Genomic DNA, 19226 nt, shown 5'->3' with positions numbered 1-19226 from the left:
CTGAATGCCTTCAGTTATGGAATTATGTAGCACCAATGATGTAGTTGACTGCTTTTATGATCATACAGATTTGATTTAAACTCTTTTCTTCTCACATTTTAATGTGTGGGTTCACTTCTGTCCACTGGAGGTCCTTCCTAGTTTCGTGTGCATTTCTTGAAATGGAAAGGAAAATCAATTTTCCAAGATATCTACTGAATATGAAATGTACACACACCAAGATAAAGGGTGAAGGCCAGATTGGACTTGTCCGGTTAAAGATTCTTACCTGGACCATCTTGGTATGCAAGCCCTGTCCCATCTCCGTTCCGCCATGAGTGAGCAGGACAGAGCCATCTGTGTAGACATGAATCAGGGCCCCAGCCTGTGGACAATACACCTCTATTAACAAGAGTATGAAGGTTATTTTTTTCTCAAAAAGCACTGCATTCATTAAATTCACAGCTATATTCCAGCGCAGATACAACACTGAAGGGAGGGTATACATTTGATCCTGATAAATAAAAAACATACAATGCATAAATGTGTTCTTAAAATGATTTGTTGAAATAAAGGAACACAGACCTGGTTCAGAAATGTGACTGTAAAACTGATTCCAAACTTGGTGGGAATAATGGCAATTCCTCTTTTCCTCCAACGATTCTGTCTGCAAAGACAATTTATACCATTGTAACATCACTTTGGATTACAATTTTAGAGGCACAGAGTTTTAGGAGAGCTGGTATTTAACGGAAATGTATCTTCAAACAATCTGAATCACTGCATATTCTGAGGTAAGTTGTAGGTTTGGGGTTCACTGATGGACTGGTACAGCATCCAGGGAGGGAGTCATGTACTCACTGTTTAGGTAAAGCAATGGAAACCAAGATTGTGTCTGGCCTGACAAGGCATTGTGGCACGAACATGATCTACAGTCCTGCTTGAAAGTACATGAATCCTTCATCTTTCATGTGTCTCAGACAAATTATCTTAAAAATCTTTTATCTGAACTTCACTTATAAATATATATTCATCATTATCCCATTACTAAATTATTTATATTTATATGCAGACATTGACTTGTGTACCTTGCTTTGAACAACTTTAAATAATGTATATTTTGAAAGACCATGCAGCACAGAAGAATGGTTTTCAGAGAGTCCTACAGTATATAGATTTGGATGTGCAGTCACTTGTTCTCATCAAACTCTTGTGGGCAGTGCACTCCACAATGTTTTTCTATTGGTAAACTGACTACAGAACAAAAAAAAAATAACGAACCAGTTTTACCTGTTAAAGTCCTCCAGCTCTCTCCTTCGTTGCTGATATCTAGAAGTCTCCATACACTCTTCCCAGCACTGCTGTATGGTGAACTGCTCCAGCTTCTGACTGAAAGGTGTCACGTCTCCTTCTTTATACATGTTTATTCTGCGCACCTGAAGGACAGTCAAAAATAAATGTATTTTTTATTTTATTGATTATTAAAACAACTGCTACCTCAAGTACAGCTGCTTTTGTTTCTACTATTAATACTGCTACTACTACTGCTATCTGCTACTAATTGTCTATATCTAATATTACAATTAAAAACACAACTGAACTACACAAAGCAATGTTTCAAGTTATTGATGTTGTGTAATTAATATTGAAGCATCACTTTTGTTATGACACTGCTCATACTTATTTATTCATTTCTTCTGATGTAAAAACTACATAGTCAGGACTACAGAATACAATATGATACTGAATCAGTGAATACTGAATCATGGGTCACTGAAGTCACCAATACTGGCAGAAATGCGATGTGAAAAATAAGTAAAAGTGCACCCACGTGAATGTGGTATAATAATATACAAATCCATCCCTATCTCTGACTTGTGCAGCATTACATACTTTCTTCAAGCATGAGGGTTGTCAGTTTGAAACATTACTGCTTTCTCCCCGCACTCCAGAAAACATGACATAAACAGTGTAAAATGTAGCCTTATTATAGTATAAAACATTACTTTTTCTGCTTTCAGATTCTACCTTTTACTGTAACGAAAGCTTACCTATTCATCAAAGTGAAAAACCTCGAGCACAAAGGCTAATCAACACAAGAAGAGAGCACAGAAGGACTGGTTTTGTTGTTGTCTGAATATTCCACCATACTGTATGATGACGTGTTGTGGCTGGTTTCTTGTGCTTTGTTAGGATTGGGGTTGCTCTGTTTGAGGCCCTGAGTACAGAGACTGCTGTTGTTTTCATGTCACATCTAGGACCCGCACTCAGCTCACAGTACTCTAGAGACTTTGTCTCAGTCTCTGTCCTCATACCTGGTCGGCTGGCAGGCCACACTTCATTGCCACATCACTTATCCAGCTCTCTGCCACCATCATGCCCTGAGGTCCGCCGAAGCCCCGAAAGGCTGTGTTGGAAGGCAGGTTGGTCTTACAGATGAAGCCAGTACCTCTGATGTGAGGAATGTTGTACGTGTTCTCCATGTGAAACAGAGCCCGCTCCATGATCTAAATGCCAAGTGACAGAGCAGCCAGTGTTATTGATCAACTCTAGCTACCCTGGATGACACATAGCTGTTGTTATGTGCCAGAAGCCTCACTTCACAACAGATCAGTTTCACAGGTGAAGCTGATAATTATCAGCTACTGTAATATTAGCACTGGCAGTTCACTTGTATTCACTTTCTTTATCAGGATCCTGTTCTTTTTTAAACACATTATAAGCACTTTCCTGCTTATATTTTTAGTAACTCATTAAATCATTAGGTCGCTTCTTTCTAGCCTTTAAATTGCTTAACCTTGGGATGAATCAGTTCTATATGTCAGGCAGAATATCTTTGAACAGTTGCTATGCATGCTCAACCGATTTCTTAGTTTTTGTCCTGCTCTACTTGAGATCTGTCTCACTCGTTCATTGTCTGTTTTCCTGAAATTGTAAAAACTTGTTTTGGACTTTCTTAGAATCCAATCCAGAAATCAAAGACTTGAGAAAGGGAGATCATCAGAGCCAGCTTTATTCACCCTGCAGAGTGGGAATCCACACAGTGACAATTCTCATCATTCTAAAGCAGATGCAGTTGCTAACACACACATTATTTTTGTGTCACAAAAGCTATTCATTCTATGAGAGGCTGTCTATTCTAACAGTTAAACATTTTTCTCATATTGTTAGTCTGCTAAGCTTCTGTGAGTCAAGGCTAAGTGCTTGGTCTGCACAGCCTCATCCTTTCAGACTTTAGTGAACAATTTCACATACTGTACAATGTTCCTCAAAGCATACTATATTATGAAGACAGTTCCCTAATGGTTCTCTCAACACTGTTTTTCTAACCCTTGATCACGCTGAAACCAGGGTCCCTGTTCCACCATGACACCTGCCAATTACTTTTTTGATAAAGAATAAGAAAATCTTGGAGGTGATGCAATTTGAGATAAAGAAAAAGGCTGGCACAATTTGTCTTACTTAAAGCCTTGCAATATACAGTATACAATTGAACACTTACTGGGATTGAGAGATCCACAGAGTTGCCTGCATTGCTGTAAAAAGTGACATCAAGTGCCACTACCTGTCCAGAGTTCATGAAACCAACCTGAAAAGAAAATTAATGTTCTTTTAAGTTTTAAAGGATTTGCTGAATGACCTTCACTCTACCTTAACTAATTAACTGTTGCTTAGTATTATTTTTTTACTCTAAAAGCAATATTTTCCATATGACAAAAAACTTTTCAATATGTTATGTGAAACGGGATGCAGAACAAATTGTCTGTTTGTCTGATTTCTGGCATACTGGGATGTAACCGGTTGGTGTAAGTCGGGTTGGCGGAAATTTTGGCGGCACTCTTCCCTCTGAACCTGAATTTCTAAACTAATGCCTTAATATAGTGATGAAGCTCATTGTGCCACAGAAGGAGCTGTAATTCTGATAGACCTAGGTATTGACTACATGGTCATTCAAGATCCAATTGGACAGTTCGGAAGAGAAGGCGTATTACCTCCAGTGTCCTTGTTAAATAACAGCCTTGGCTTGCACAGTTTGGTCACCCTGAAGTTCCTGCTTAGCTAAAATGCTATGCTGTGGGGATGCTGAAGGTAGTAAATCTGCCATCAGTGTACATACTAGGTCTCGCCCGTAGTGTGTCCCCCTGTTGTTCTCTGTATACTCACTCCCTGGGTTAAGTCATCTCCTTCCATGGCTTTTTGTACAATTGTTGAATCTTATGTGATTAGGAATCTTAAATCTCCCACTGATGCTCACATTATTCATGTCTCCTCCCATATCTCTGCTTGTTACATAGCAAAATCTTGCTGCATACATTCTTATCATCTTAAATTGAACTTCTCAATCTTTGACCCTCTTTTCTTTCCTTCTCAGTCTTCCTCCTCTGCAGACGTCTCTACTGCTTTTCCTCTTGACGTCACCACCACCCTGTTCCCCCCATGTGTCAAGAATCTCTGTGTCACTCCTGAGTACTGTCCCCTCCCACTTCTACACTCCACATATTTCTTCTCTGCCATTGTCTAGCTGCTGCTTCTTGAGCAGTGTTGGCAAAATCCACCCCTTCTTTAAGTGCTCTACATAGCTCTTGTTCTAGTCCTCGATAATCTCTTTCCTAAATTATTGTTGTCCTTTTTGACCAGTCTCCCTGCCGGAACTCTGCTCCTTGCCTTGTCTTTTCTGTTGCTCACTTTTCTCATGTGACTCTTCTCCAGTCATTCCACTGGCTCCCTATTGCTGTTTGCCTCTGATACAAAAACCTAGTTCTCGGCTCCTGTTGTCTTGACTACTCTTCTCTTTCTCTTTCTTTTTTATCTCTCCCTACACACTGTCTTTACCTGCTCCATTCCTCCTCTTCTACCATATGTTCTATTCTACCTATTCTTCATTCTCCCTCTTCCTGGTGTCTCTTCATCTTCTATCTCTACCCCTTGATGGTGAAATGAACTACTCACAGAAATCAGACCTGTTAGGTCCTCTGAAATCCTTTCTGTTTGTCCTCAAAACTTATACTTATCAACAAGCAGTATGCATTATTTATCTGTGCCCAAACTATCTGTCTATTGCTTTCATTACTACGATGTTGTCACGACTGTAGACTGTAGGGTGCTCCGGCCCTTTCACTTCGGACTTGATTTTGTGCACCTGTCCCCTGTTCCCAGTCCACCTTAAAAGCCAGGCGCTGACGTTAATCCGGGCTCTGCATCTGATCTCCGTATCATGCGAGTCCGGGACCTGGAAGCGCCTTGTCCCGTTCCCCTCCCGCCGGTTCCAACTCAGTTCCAGTTTTTATCCTGTCTGTTCTTGGATGGACCCCCCGGCTTTGGACTTTGCTCGTGTTTGGATTCCCCCTTTGGATTACCACTGGATTGTTTGCCCTGGACTCACCCCCCTGGACACCTGAGCAATTTGGACACGCCCCCCTGTTTTGATCCCCGTATTCCTGCATGACTTTTTCCTAGTGTTTCCTCACTCCCTCCCAGATTGTGTCGTCCGCATAGGGTCTGGATAGAACTGTTTGTTACAGATGTTTTCATAATACATGTTATTCTTCCACTGTGTGCTTGACTTTTTGTTATTTTATAAATTTATTTTTACTGTATTGAACCAACATAATTGTTTTTGTTCTTACGCTTAATGAAAATTGTGTACTGTATAATGCATCCTGATTAAGAGTATGTGCTAAGTAATAAGAATCAAAATTTGACATCAGTCTTGGTCTAGCTGGGGGGGAGGAAGGAAGCTGTGTTTCCTGTAATAAAACCTTCTTTACAGTTGGTTTTGTCCATCTGAGAAAGAAAGGAAACAGAGGTTGCCCATGTCTTATTGGCTAGACAGAATTTTCTACCTTATAAGACCCCAGGAAAGGATGACGTCCTCCACTGATAAGCATATCTTCATCGCGGTCCAGCATGCACCGCACAGGCCTTCCTGTTCTGTCAGTAGAACACAGCAAGCAAACAGAACCCGCAGGTTAACAATGTACGTGTCCAACAGAGGGTAAGTTGGATAAAATGGGTTTATATGCTTTTGGCTTTTTTAGAGCTCCTATTTACAGTGTATAAGGTAGTTTGGAGCATACTGCAGTGAAAGAATGCCAAAAACACACATTCTTTAACTTCATCCTTTCCAAAGCAAGACAAAAACATTTGTTCCCAGTTCATGAAGCTCATAGACAAAAATACAGCTAGATGTATTTAATCAGAACAGTAAATGAACGCGTATGTAATACAGTTATTTAGGTCCTTAAAAGTAAACACATTTGAGAGAAATTTCATTTAAAGGACATTAGGACAAATATTGTTTATATAAATTTACTAGGTAGAGTAAATTAAACTGGTTCTGTGTAAATATTGTAGCACTTAAAGCACCATAGTAAGAATAGATATTTAAATGTTTAATGATACACTGACAACATCCCCCCGATGACAGATACAAAGTCCCCTGTTCCCCTCTAGGGTCCTATCCATGGAAATGGCCTGACTTTGTCACGTGTGTCAACTGATCTGAATCTATATAGGAGTACCTGAATGATCACATATTTCAGACACTTTCTTACATTTAAAGGCAATAATCAAACAAATTATTTGACACACTTTTACCAGAAACATCTTAAAGATGTCTTAAAGCAGGATTTTATGTTACACTGTTTCAGGGCTGTTTTAAAGCTATTTTGGTAATAATAATATGTAAAAATCCTGTATTTCCAAAAATGAAGAATAACTAGTTTGTGGTAAGTTTACCAGCTGGAATGCAGAACTGTGAAAGGAAGTAAATTAACCAAAAAATAGATATGTACAATAAGCAGCTTATGAAACTTATAATTTAAGTTATTTTCAATGCAATTCTAGTCACATTTAACAGTCTTACAAGTGGCTACACTTGAGAACAATTAGTATACAAAAGGCAGGATTTACAGACTTTTGGATAATATTTCTGGCCAGACAAACAGCAGACATTTTTATAGCTACTGCCTAAACGATTTACGGCGGATTCATCCACCTACTTGTGAGATGCAACAGCAACCACAGTTGACAATAGGGTACTTCTAGATTCCTTCCCTCCAAAGCCACCTCCCATTCTCTTCACTCTGCACACAATCCTATTGGCGGGCACCCCCAAGGCCTTGGCAACAAGTTGCTGAAATTTATACAAATAAGGAACCACATGAAAAAGTGCAACTGAGGGATTAGGGACCATAAGACTCTTTTAACTGTGACTTGAACCCCCAAACAGAAAGCAGTTTAACACAATGGGTTGAAGAAGTTCAAGTAGGTAGCTACAGTACTTCAGCATGTGGAGGCTGTAAAGGAACAGGTAAAAGGTTTATTCCATACTGAAAGGAAAAGAAAAGAGACACAACGTTTCAGCGGTGGAGCTTTCTTCAGGTGTGAAGAAGAAGGCTCTTGTGTCTCCTTTCCTTTCAGCATGGAATAAACCTTTACCTGTTCCTTTGCAGTTAAGCACAATGCCTTCACTGAGACTTTGATTTTCAGGGGTTCATTTTGCTTTAATCATAGTACATTGCTTCTAGTGGAGAAGTAGTTTTCTGTTTAACTGTTGGAAAAAATCTCCTTTCAGCTGCTTCCTGTTAAGGGGACCTGTGTTGAAGCTACAAAGTCTTACAAAAACATTTTTTAAAATGTTTGCTTTTGAAAGAAACATATTATTGATAGGCATGACTAAATAATACATTCCAGCACGAGAGAAAATCCATAGAAGTACTGGATATATATTCTTAATTAACTCTCGAAGTTCTCTTTGTGCTTACTTACCTGTGTCTTTGCTGTAGCCTGTGTGGACACAAAAAGCTCCATTTCTCCATCTTCTCCTTTTGGAACAGCAAGGCTGCAGTGTGTTTCCATGTAGAAGTGCTCTTGTCCTCCAATATGCATCTGTCCTGCAGGAGCAATAGTCCCAACAAAGTCAGGATACTATCCAGTTCAAAAAGAATTGAAATACAAATTCATTTTTTTAACATTCTGAGATGAGAAAGCAAGACATTACGCCTTGTTAGTGTTTCATGCTAATGCTGATCATCAAACTTTCTGCTTCAAGTATTATAACATCATCCTTCTCCAGGACTCCCATATTTTTTTGTCTTGGTGCTAACAGACATTAATTATTTCCAGTGGGTAGCTGCGTCAGCATGCGCAGGCTGCAAAGGAACAAGTAATAGGTTTATTCCATGCTGAAAAGAGAAGAAAGAAAACACAATGGAATAAACCTACTACTTGTTCCATTAATTATTTCCTGCACATCTATCTTGTTAAGTTAATGGCTCTATTTGGTCAGTATTTATCATTCTAAGAAATCAAAACCAAAACCACAAACAGCTCCAAAAACTGTTTAATAAACTACAATCTCAAAAGGTATGATGATATGTTCTTAGGTTTTGGATTTACACTGGTCGCTGGCCCTGAAGGAACTCAGCTTGCGTCTTCTATGCAACAACAGATTTTCTAGTACGCTTTGAATGACAGTTGATAGTTCTATAGTTGGATATCATTGTTAATGATTATTTTAAATTAATCTTTATTGGGTTAATAGGGAAAAGGGTCATACCTTCCAAGATCTGATCTGCTTCCTGAAATCCTTGGCTAATGTTCCCTCTTTCAATCTTTCTGATAGGCTCATAAAATGATTGACTTGCTATTGCCTCCTGTGATAGAAACAATTTCATTAAGCCAGTGTAATTTTCTGTTATGTCACCAACAAATTACTATGGTCACAAAACGTCAGATATTTTAGTTCTTACAGTAGAGAGACAAATGTTTTTTACTATATTCACGGTGCTTCAACTTGTTCTATAAAAACACTTTTCTAAAGATTTAAACATAAGTAGTTTATTCTTAAATTATTAACTTATTTTCCAATAACATATAACATTTCAAAGTGACATTTCATGACATTTCATATGTTATTTGAAATTACACTTCAAATAACATATATTTTCTAAACTTTGTTTTCCTTAAATGGTGGCACAGTGGTGCAGTGGGTGGGAGTGTTGCTTCACAGTGCTGGGGCCCTGAGTTCTGGACCTGGAGAGCTATCTGTGCGGAGTTTAGATGTTCTCTCCATGTTTGTGTGGGTTTCCTTTGGATGCTTTCATTTCCTCCCACAGTCCAAAGACAGAGATTCATTTTCTTGTGGAAAAATTGGCCCTGGTGTGAGTGTGTCTGTGTGTGCCCTTCGTCCTGTCCTTGTGTTTGTTGCTTGCTGGGATTGGCTCCTGCCCCTCTGTGACCTTGTACTGGATAAAGTAGTTAGAAAATAGATGGATGGTTGTTTTCTTAAACAGATTTAAAACCTCAATTAAAAAACAACAGTAAAACCACACACCAGCTGGTTTTTGTTCCAGTCAAGCTCTCAGTTATACAACTGAACCATTAATTGACTTAATAATAGGATTTATTTGATTTAAAACCTCAATACAAAATGACATTAAAACCTACTTCTTAAATGACAACAGGTTATTTTAAGCTAATCTTTTAATTTTTTAAATTCAAAAATCCTGCCTGTACATGTGCTAGGCAAGGTGTATTTTTCATCGCCTACCTGAATTGTGATAACAGGTTGCAGGTCCTTGTAGCAGATCCGTACAAGTTTAGCAGCTCTCTGAGCATGTGCTTTTGTGTCTGCAACTATGGCCCCAATAATGTGACCAACACATGTGACCTAGAGGAAAACACAGAAGGAAGTTATATTATCAATAAATTATTTTTCATGTATTTGTTCATTTAACCAATTCATTTAATAATTTAATCAATTAAGAACATAAACTCATTTAGACCAATGACCAGGAGACTCATTTAGACAACAGGAAACTTACTAGAGAGATGTACAGTACCTTGTACCTCAACCACCTCAGCCTCAGCCACTGCCCAGTGAACAACACTGTTGGGCTGTAGATTGTTGAGCAGTTAATTGGACATTTAATTGGAGATTGGATTGATCCTCTCAGCTGTGCTAGTTAGTTTAAATGCAGGAAAAAGGAAGGTCCAGCTATTCGGACCAGTAGCCATATCACCCTGCAACTCACAACTGGCAACCCACTGAAGCTAAGATGTTATGAGCCTGGTCAGTACTTGGATGAGAGACCTCCTGGGAAAAACTAAGGTTGCTGCTGGAAGAGGTCTTATTAGGGCCAGCAGGGGGCACTCACCCTGCAGTCCATGTGGGTCCTAATGCCCCAGTACAGTGACAGGAACACTATACTGTAAAAATGCACTGTCCTTCTGATGAGATGTAAAACTGAGGTCCTGACTCTCTGTGCTCATTAAAAATCCCTGATTGTTTCTCAAAAAGAATAGGGGTATAACCCAAGGGTTCTGGCCAAATTTTCCATTGGCCCTTACCAATCATGGCTTTCTAATAATCCCCCTCAATGAATTGGCTTTTTAATGCATATCACCTTGAATTTATTTGTGCACTTGAAAAAAATCAATTCCAAAACCCTAGACACTGAAGTGTTTTAAGGTTTTAGGCAGTGATCTTACAGCATTAATCAGACATGAATATACTTTTAAAGCATGTTTGTCCTTAATTAAAATGTTATTGCTCTCAACAGTACATATTGTATCTATAGAATTGAAGTAATCTATAGAAATGAATTGGCTTCATCACTCTGCTCTCCTCCCCACTAATAGCTGATGTGTGGTGAGCGTTCTTGGGCACTATGGCTGCCGTCGCATTATCCAGGTGGATGCTGCACATTGGTGGTGGTGGAGAGGAGTCTGTAAAGTGCTTTGAGTGGAGTGTCCAGAAAAGCGCTATGTAAATGTAAGCAATATATTATTATTATTTCTGTTTCTTTCTTTAGACAGTGCTTTTCTCCACATTCACTTGTCATGTACCCACCTGGACAATAGTGGTCATCTGTTACAAAGGATTACAGACCCTAATTTGCAAAGGATAACCCTGAGGATAACCCTGACTCTCATATTTTCATCAGCTTTTATTACATGGGATGCCTTGAACCCTTGCATGTGAATGATCCACACTTGATCATGGTCAGAAGGAATCTGTCAGTGTTTCACATTAAGATATTTACCTCTGTAAGCTTCATGTGCTGCTTGCATAAAGATTTATGGAATGGGTTTAACACACATTTTCTGATTTTACTGACACTTAATATGTAAAAACAATATAATATAAATAGACAAAATAAACAGTCATTTTTCATTAATTTTACTTTTCATGTGGACATTTGGCACTTCATAATTATTTCACAAAAATAAGAGTATTGTTTCTAATAATAGAAACACTACTTTATGAATTTTTAGGAGATTAAGTACAGTAACTGGGCAACAATATGCTTAAGAATATGTTTTCTTTCTTGATTTAGTGAGGCAAGATCATAATAACACTGAAAAATTTTCAAATACAGTTGTTTAAACAAACATCATTTTGTTTGATCTGACATGATCTGGAAGGTCCAGTAGTTAAACTTCTTTCAATATTTGCTTTTACTTTACACCATAAAGAAAAATAATTCTAAAGAAAGGTTTTCAAAAAAGGCAAGAGCATTTTTCAATTAAATATGCCCAGCAGCAATTTCCTAAATGTGAAATGTATTAATAACTTTCTGCTTAATTCTCAGTAATTTACCAATGGTTTAATAACACAATTTTCATCTTCCCTGTTAAGCATGGTAAGGGCAAATCACTTCGTAACACACTTTTCTGAAAGATGTTCTTACTGTGTCTTCAGCAAAGACTGTTTCATCATAAATAACTGGGCCAGTACTGTTGCTCCCTGGGACATCTTTGACTGAGAGGAAGGTCACTACTCCAGGTACAGCCATAGCTTCCTGGGTGTCAATGGAGCTACAAGAAAAAGAGCAAAAAAACTGACTACAATGTGAGGGTTATAAGATGAGGGAACACTTTAGTTTAACACAGGTTTTACACTCACAGTATAAAATTGCATATTACAATACAAGTAAAGTCTTTTAATTCAACTGGACCTTTCTGGGCACAAATGAAGCACAAAAATGTCTCCTTTTTTATACGTTTACAGGATGTCTTAAAGGACCACACACCAGCTGGTTTTTGTTCCAGTCAAGCTCTCAGTTATACAACTAAACCATTAAATCATTTAATAATAGGATTAATTTGATCTTCTTGATTGTATATTTAACAACTGCATTTCATAAGTAAAAATCCCTAACTTTGGGAAGAAAATTTAGTCTTTTTATCTCAAAGTAAATGGGTAAAGCACGTGAAATTTGAGATATTCCTGCTGCACTTCCATGTTCGCTAATTCCTGTGCTCTAATATGTACACATAAGAAAATAAGTACAGACATATCCTATCTGTATCCTTAATGAAGACATTTTAGTCCTAACAAAATGTTTAATTGCACTTCCTAGCAATTGTGAACAGACATAAGATGCTCTAAACGTAGGCAACTGCTGTCTTGCACTTTTATTACACACATCATCCTTTGCCAGGCATATGAATGCTAATTTAAATAAGGATGCATGACATAGTCATTTGCTTATCTCAGAGAATCTGAAGCAATAAACTGATGCTCAGTACCATTTCAAAGAAACAATCACTGATATGCATTTTATATTCCCCTGGCAAATTGGTTATGTTTCAAGGTAAGGTGAACAGAAAGTGGCACAATGGCACAGTGGTTAGCAGTGCTGGGGTCAATTCTGGACCTGGGCTGCATGGACTTTAGCCCGTGTCTGTGTGGGGGCCATCCGTGCGCTCATGTTTTCTCCACAGTCCACAGACATGCTGTGGGTTAAATGTGAACTGCAATCCCAATTTCTCAGACCCTCCTATTGCACTTGCATGTTCACTAATCCTTGTTCACGACACATTTTGCCTTACCTGTGTCCTGTAAGATGTTATTATGTATCTTTCTACTCCAATAAAAGAAGAATAAAATTCCACTACTAATAATTTTAAACCAATTTTTCTTGTCAACACTCACATGATGTGAGCGTACGCTTTTGTACTCGTCACAAGGGTCAGGTAGAGCTCATTCTCATATCTAGGAATGTCATCACAGTACACGGCCTCTCCAGTGGCCTGCTTCAAGGCAGACAGGTGCATTAATGGCCGTCCAACAACATCTTCCTCAGACTGTCCTGGGGGAACTGCCTGTGGAGACAGCACCACTGGGGTATGAGAACGTGTGAACAATTGTCTCTGCGTACAGTGTATTCACATACAGTATGAAGTAACTAACTATCTCAACAACAGATAAACGCCATTGATCAAGAAATGACTTAGAACAGGAGCCCCACCTTCTGCTCCTGGAGGGACCCCATCCTGAAGATCTTCTAGATCAACCTAAAATCACCATTGTCTAAAGTTAGGGAAAACTATATTTGCGATCAACTTAATGACCAATTAATTAATTTGTCATCACTTAAAGTGATTTGTAAGATTGGGTAATTTAAAGATCAGTCATAACACACATCTGAAAATTCTTCAGCTTTTATGGACCTTCAATGAAACAAATTCTCTGTTTAATTGCTCATCAGCTTTCAAGTGTTCCCATCCCCTGGAAGCATGTGATTAAAGGTAAGCTGAAAAACCTGACCAGGGTGGGAGATCTCTGATCTACACAAACAACTGGATTTAAATTTATTCTAGGGTTTTGCTTCTCAATGGTGCAAACATTGTTTGTATTGAACATTTTAATTATTCATGTTTTTCAATGCACATTATTCCCTGTTGATAGCTTTGTGCAATACTGTATAATGCACAATACTGAAGATCTACTCCAAGATGAACAGCTTAGGGAACATTGCTCAAAGATAGCTAACCTTCTGCGTGGAGTATGTTGAAGACTGAAACACTAATATATGAAGCTTATTCCTATTGCATTGTGATCTGAGGTCTGTATTGTCATACTTGCATAAGTAATGTATCTACATTATTTTTATCCATAATGAAGATATTTCAGTTCCAATGTTGTGCTTAATTGCACTTCCTAGAAAATTCAAATAGATGTCAGTGTCACGCCCAGTACACCTAGAGGGTGCTCTCCTTCTCTCCTGTTCCTAGTTCCCTGTGATTATTCATGTCTTTCTGGTGTGTCTTGTTGTGTAGCCTATTTACTTTCTGTTTCTGCTCTGCTCCTCGCTCAGCATTGAGGTTTGGATGTCCTGAGACCCACCTAGCACCAGGTCGCCCCACGTCCGCTACCTGAGGGCATAGGTTTCTATATGGCATTTCCTGAACAGCTGAGCCTGGGCTAACCCCCATCTCGCCGCTACGCATAGGGTCTTTTTTTGCTCTCCTGCCATTCCACGGTTTGTCCTTTCCGACATCTGCGACAGTAAGATCAGTTCAAAGTCCTCTAAACTCACTTTTAAATTTATTCAACTGCTGTCACTTTCCTTCCACAAATCCCCCTTGGCCAGGCACAGGAATGCCAGTTTAGGGAAGAATGCATTTTGCAATGCCATGCATATTTCATAAAATGTTAAACACTGCACAGATACACCATGTCATTTCAAAGAAACAAGTAGGGAAAGGTGATATGCTTTTGATGGTACTATACACTCCTCTGGCAAATATGTTTTGTTTCAAGGTGTGACAAGCCTGAATATATAATATGCTTATATAATATGTAAATCTCATCTTGCTCTGCATAAGCAAAATTATACCGGTGAAAGCGGTTGTATTTTGCTGTGATGCTGTCCATATATTAAGAATTCTTGGTGACTATTTATTGCTTTCATTGAATTTTGACGTCCGATTTTCATCCGAATTTTCATCCGAATTTTAGGGTGTATTGTTTAAGAATTCCTTTATATTGCTTAGCAGTTAAGAGTATTCACTCTTCATTATCTCACAATAAATGAAGCAATGGTAATGTGATCACACTTCTCTTGCATAGTTTACAGCCCTGCATGTTTTCTAAGTAAATTAGTCACTGATACAAGAGATGGGTAACAACTGTTACCAAACTAGGAATTTAAATGATTATAGCCAATGGTTGAAGCTGATTGCTCCTGAAACCTGAGCCCAAGTCTACCAGAGGACTGAAATATGAACCAATAAATCAAGAAATACTGGAAAGACTCATAGCTTCTGATGCATAGCTTCTTTGCCCTCCCCTGTGATTTTCCTGGAGATTTTGGCATTATATCAATTAGCATTATTAACCCTATATTATAAACCCTTCATACAACTACTCCTGCAGCCAAATCAAGGTTAACGTACACACACAAAGGCCAGAATCATCAGAAAATTTACAGCAACTAAACATCAAAAACGGGAACCTTTACCTGGAAAAGCTGAACACTAGAAGGTGAAGTGTTATGAAACAGCTCTGTCGCACTGACATAGTCGGGTCGTAAGTCTTCAGCATGAATCCCCTAGAGTACAGAAACATGAAAGCGCAGATGCCAAGGTGAAAGAACACAATTTGAAAATAGCTTATTCCCTAAGGACAACTCAGAAATAACACAACAAAGATAAACATTTAATACTTGCATTCTTAAATTCTGTGGTACATTTTGTAGGACAAATTAAATAATGTTAATTGTTAGTAATCGGAATGTGCTTTCTCATTGATTTGGCCTTTTTTTGTACAATCTCCAATGAACAGCGAATCTTGCTAATGGCAAAGTGAGGGCAACAGTCTTCCTCACCTGGTCCTTGAGATCCTGGGCCAGTTTGTGCCGGACAGTGAGGAAGAACTTGAAGAAGAGGCTGAGTGCCAGAGTGCGTCTATACTGGACAAGGCCCCCAGGGGCTGAAGGGTCCAGGCTCATTTCCGTAGATAGGGAAGACAGGGCCTCCTGCAGCAGATACTCAGTCCACTCTCTGACAAGAACCACAGGCTATAACAATCACTGGCAACTCCTGCATCTGCACACAACACTAATAAAGCTGGGTGCTGTTTTTCATAAGAAACTTAGTTCCTCTGGAAGGAAGGGATTTCATTAAAACCATTATGTTTTACAGCTGAGAAAGGTTTGGATAGAACACCAAAAATCTGATCAGGGAAGATTTTTCAGTGAAGTTGTTGGAATTTAATAGAATACTGTATAAGCCTTGGTCCAAATAAAAATTATTACGATCACACAAATGTATAATTGGCTATAGATTATAGCCCTTATATAGGTACTTCTATACAGGTAGATACAACAATTATCCAAGACATATTTTTTTATTTGTAATTTGTAGTATGTATTGAAGTTAATTCTTCCTAAGATACAAAGCTTATTGTGGTTTGCAAAAAGTTGTGAAACAGCCTCAAACATTTATATCAATAACATTTTTTAAGCAATGATTTTGTGACAGATGTACTCAAACCCTTACTTAGAAGAATAGAGAAAAAAATATTGAGTTATATATTGGTTATATTGAGCAGGAAAAAAGCGATAAATATGGAATTAAGAACAAAATGAAAACGAAATGATTTTTGAGGGCTAAAAATCTATAAAAAGAAACCCTGTCTTAATGTGGGCCACAAAAAGTATCAGCCTTTTCATAAAACTATTTACAAAGGCCAGAAGCATTTTTGAGCCAAGCTTTTTAAGGGAACAATCTCTTTTGTGAATTTGAATTTATCTGTACCTGTATCTTAAACGTATTCTGTTCACTAAAAACCTTTATTATCAAAGCCCACCTGCCAATAAGCTGTTTGCAAGTCTTCTTTGCCAGCACTGTAATTGGAGCCATTCCCCCATAACTCAGATTGAGCTCTTTTACTTTATTAGTTCCCTCTTTAAACAGAACATTCATTCCACATGTTACTATAGCGATGTCGTCCTCACGCCGGGAAGCCTGCTTGAAGGCTGAGAAATACTGGCCCTGCAACACAGAAAGACATATTCTACTGTGTCATTCTTTCCTAGATGTTTTGTCCTTATTAAGATGTTAATATTCTGTTACAGTAAAGGAACAAGTAATAGGTTTATTTCATGCTGAAAAGAGAAGAAAGAAAACACAACGTTTTGGCCGTGGAGCCTTCTTCAGGTGTGAGAGAAGAAGTCTCACACCTGAAGAAGGCTCCACGGCTGAAACGTTGTGTTTTCTTTCTTCTCTTTTCAGCATAGAATAAACCTATTACTTGTTCCTTCGCAGCCTATGCATGCTGACGCAGCTACCCACCTGAACTTCTGTTACAGTATATGTTAATATGACAATTTTCAAATTCATTAAATTTGGATTGAATTAAAATGGTCTAAACCTAGATAACAATAGCTCAATGAAACTGCCTTACTTTCAAAACACACCTTTTAATTATAGATACCTTAATGGTTTAATTGGTGTATTAATAAAAAAACACATTTTGGTGACAAATAAAACATTTCAGATTTTTGTTCATCACGATTTGGTAGATTTCAGGTTTTGCATGCTGTGTGTAGAATTTTCAACAGATTTCTTCCATTTTCACTATAAAGGAAAATGTGTACTGACAGAGCAGAATTTTAGCTATCCATTATCAGAAAGCCCCTTATTGCTGCTAGGACTTGTGAAAACAGGTTGTAGGGCACAAGGTGGGACAGCACCCTGAAAGAAACATCAGTTCTTTGCAGGGCATACAAACAAAAGCTGAAGAACAATATGTCAATGTATAAGTTTGCAGTTACCATACATGGCTGACTTTTAAGTAAGTCTTTTACTGACTTGCTTACCTTCCTTGTGTAAGGAATTTCAATAGACAGAAGTATCTCATCAGGGTTTATGGATGTTTTTCGGTAGCCAATAAAAAAATTTTCATCAATGTGGATCTCTCGTTTACCAACTGGAAAATGGCAAACCCAAATTGTTCAGAATTCTTAGAGCTGCGGAAAAACCTTAAGAATGCTAATTAAATTAAATGCATGACACTTAACTGGTACAAAGGTCTGTACTGTTTACATTCTGAAAGTGTAGATTTGTGTAAAGCCCAGATAAAATAGGAAAAATTATTCTCTCGCACAACTGAGTACTCGAAAGCCAGATAATGATGGGTGCACTCCAGAGCCTCTAGCAAACCAAACGTGACAGGCCTGGAATGACAGCTTATATTGAAACCAAGGTTAAGTGTCACTTAAACCATGGCTTGTCACAATGCTCTGCAGAATCAGTTCTATGAGCAGGTACAGTAGGTTAAGGAGAAAGTAATAATAAGAGAATACATACATACAAAGAGAGACATACATACAAATACTTAAAAACAAATATCAGTTTAATTTTTATTAGAATGTGCAAACATCTACTTGTACAATGTGACTAGCTTAAGTTTATCATTCACCAATTGTTTTATTGTTTTATAAATTATGCTGACCAACATTTGTTATCATGAGTTGTCAGATTTGAGCAACCAGGGCTCACAGGTTACAAGCATGTATGGACACCATCTGAAGCCATACAAGCCTGGTGCAAATCATAGATACCACCTTGTAAGACAGTGTTCTCTTTTGCAGTGACTGGAAAAGGATTTACCAGTTCACATATCTCTGAACCCGGGATGCCATAGGCTGTCCCAGCTCATTCCACAGATACTTAATAGAGGTTACACAAGTCTGTAGGGTATCCATGGCATAACTGTCATATTTCCATCTCACAAGAAAGCAAGGCTTACAAGAGCAGCCTGAAGATCTGTGCTGTTCTGATGGAATGTAGTTGCATCAGCATGAATCTTCATGACAGCCATCAAGCGATGTCCCTGGTGTATGACTGTGTAGCTAGGTTGCCACCATTCACTACAGCTTGATTGCTGTAACAGCTAGACACTTCCGCTTAGATCTTCACACTTGGATCCTCATTCTGCAGTATCAGCTACAGTATGACATGAGTGACTACGTCAGCTAATGATCACTGTAGGTATCTTACTTTGTGCCTTCTGCCTGTGCCCTGAAAGGATTTTAATAAGATAACAGAATGCTATTAGAGCATTGATTCCCTGGTTTACCTTTGGACAACAGTGTGGCCTTGCTGCCTGCAGCCATGAAGACAGGGTTCAGGTCAGAGATCGGACTTGCTGTCATAATATTGCCACCTAGTGCCTGAAACAATATCCAAAATATGAAAATAATGAGGACTCTCAAGAATGAAACAGATTGCAGTAGCATTGTTGTAAAGTAAACATTTATTGTCAATATTCTTTTCTCAGTGAATAAACGTTATTTTGATTATTAATTTAAAGCTGTACTCCCCTCTTATGAATAAAAATGATGGGCATAATAATCTTCCACCTCTCATAGGGTGATTCCTTATTTTTTAAACTAGCACTTAGGTCTGGGGCTTGTGATCAGCCTGTTTGCTTAGTTCTGGATCTGCAG

The 19226-nt window shown here is 38.3% G+C and overlaps 1 protein-coding gene across 7 annotated transcripts in view; it reads right to left on the bottom strand.

Moving 5' to 3' along the window:
• The window catches only part of xdh (xanthine dehydrogenase), a 54269-nt gene that overhangs the window by 17741 nt on the left and 17302 nt on the right, over nt 1-19226 (bottom strand). For all 7 annotated transcript variants that reach the window (XM_088908748.1, XM_088908758.1, XM_088908757.1 and 4 more), the window contains 17 exons: nt 18857-18950; nt 17595-17704; nt 16583-16767; nt 15600-15774; nt 15234-15323; nt 12923-13092; nt 11676-11802; nt 9533-9652; nt 8540-8636; nt 7750-7874; nt 6981-7114; nt 5823-5910; nt 3482-3568; nt 2295-2486; nt 1270-1415; nt 565-646; nt 269-364 (listed from right to left, as the gene is read on the bottom strand). In XM_088908748.1, the coding sequence (XP_088764874.1) occupies nt 269-364; nt 565-646; nt 1270-1415; nt 2295-2486; nt 3482-3568; nt 5823-5910; nt 6981-7114; nt 7750-7874; nt 8540-8636; nt 9533-9652; nt 11676-11802; nt 12923-13092; nt 15234-15323; nt 15600-15774; nt 16583-16767; nt 17595-17704; nt 18857-18950 (2118 nt within the window). The remainder of the gene's footprint in view (nt 1-268; nt 365-564; nt 647-1269; nt 1416-2294; nt 2487-3481; nt 3569-5822; nt 5911-6980; nt 7115-7749; nt 7875-8539; nt 8637-9532; nt 9653-11675; nt 11803-12922; nt 13093-15233; nt 15324-15599; nt 15775-16582; nt 16768-17594; nt 17705-18856; nt 18951-19226) is intronic.

Source organism: Atractosteus spatula, chromosome 2 (assembly GCF_055471065.1).
Source record: "Atractosteus spatula isolate fAtrSpa1 chromosome 2, fAtrSpa1.hap1, whole genome shotgun sequence".
Taxonomy (NCBI): domain Eukaryota; kingdom Metazoa; phylum Chordata; class Actinopteri; order Semionotiformes; family Lepisosteidae; genus Atractosteus; species Atractosteus spatula.
The sequence above is the reverse complement of the archived record's forward strand: the minus strand, read 5'-3'. Positions and strand labels throughout refer to the sequence as shown.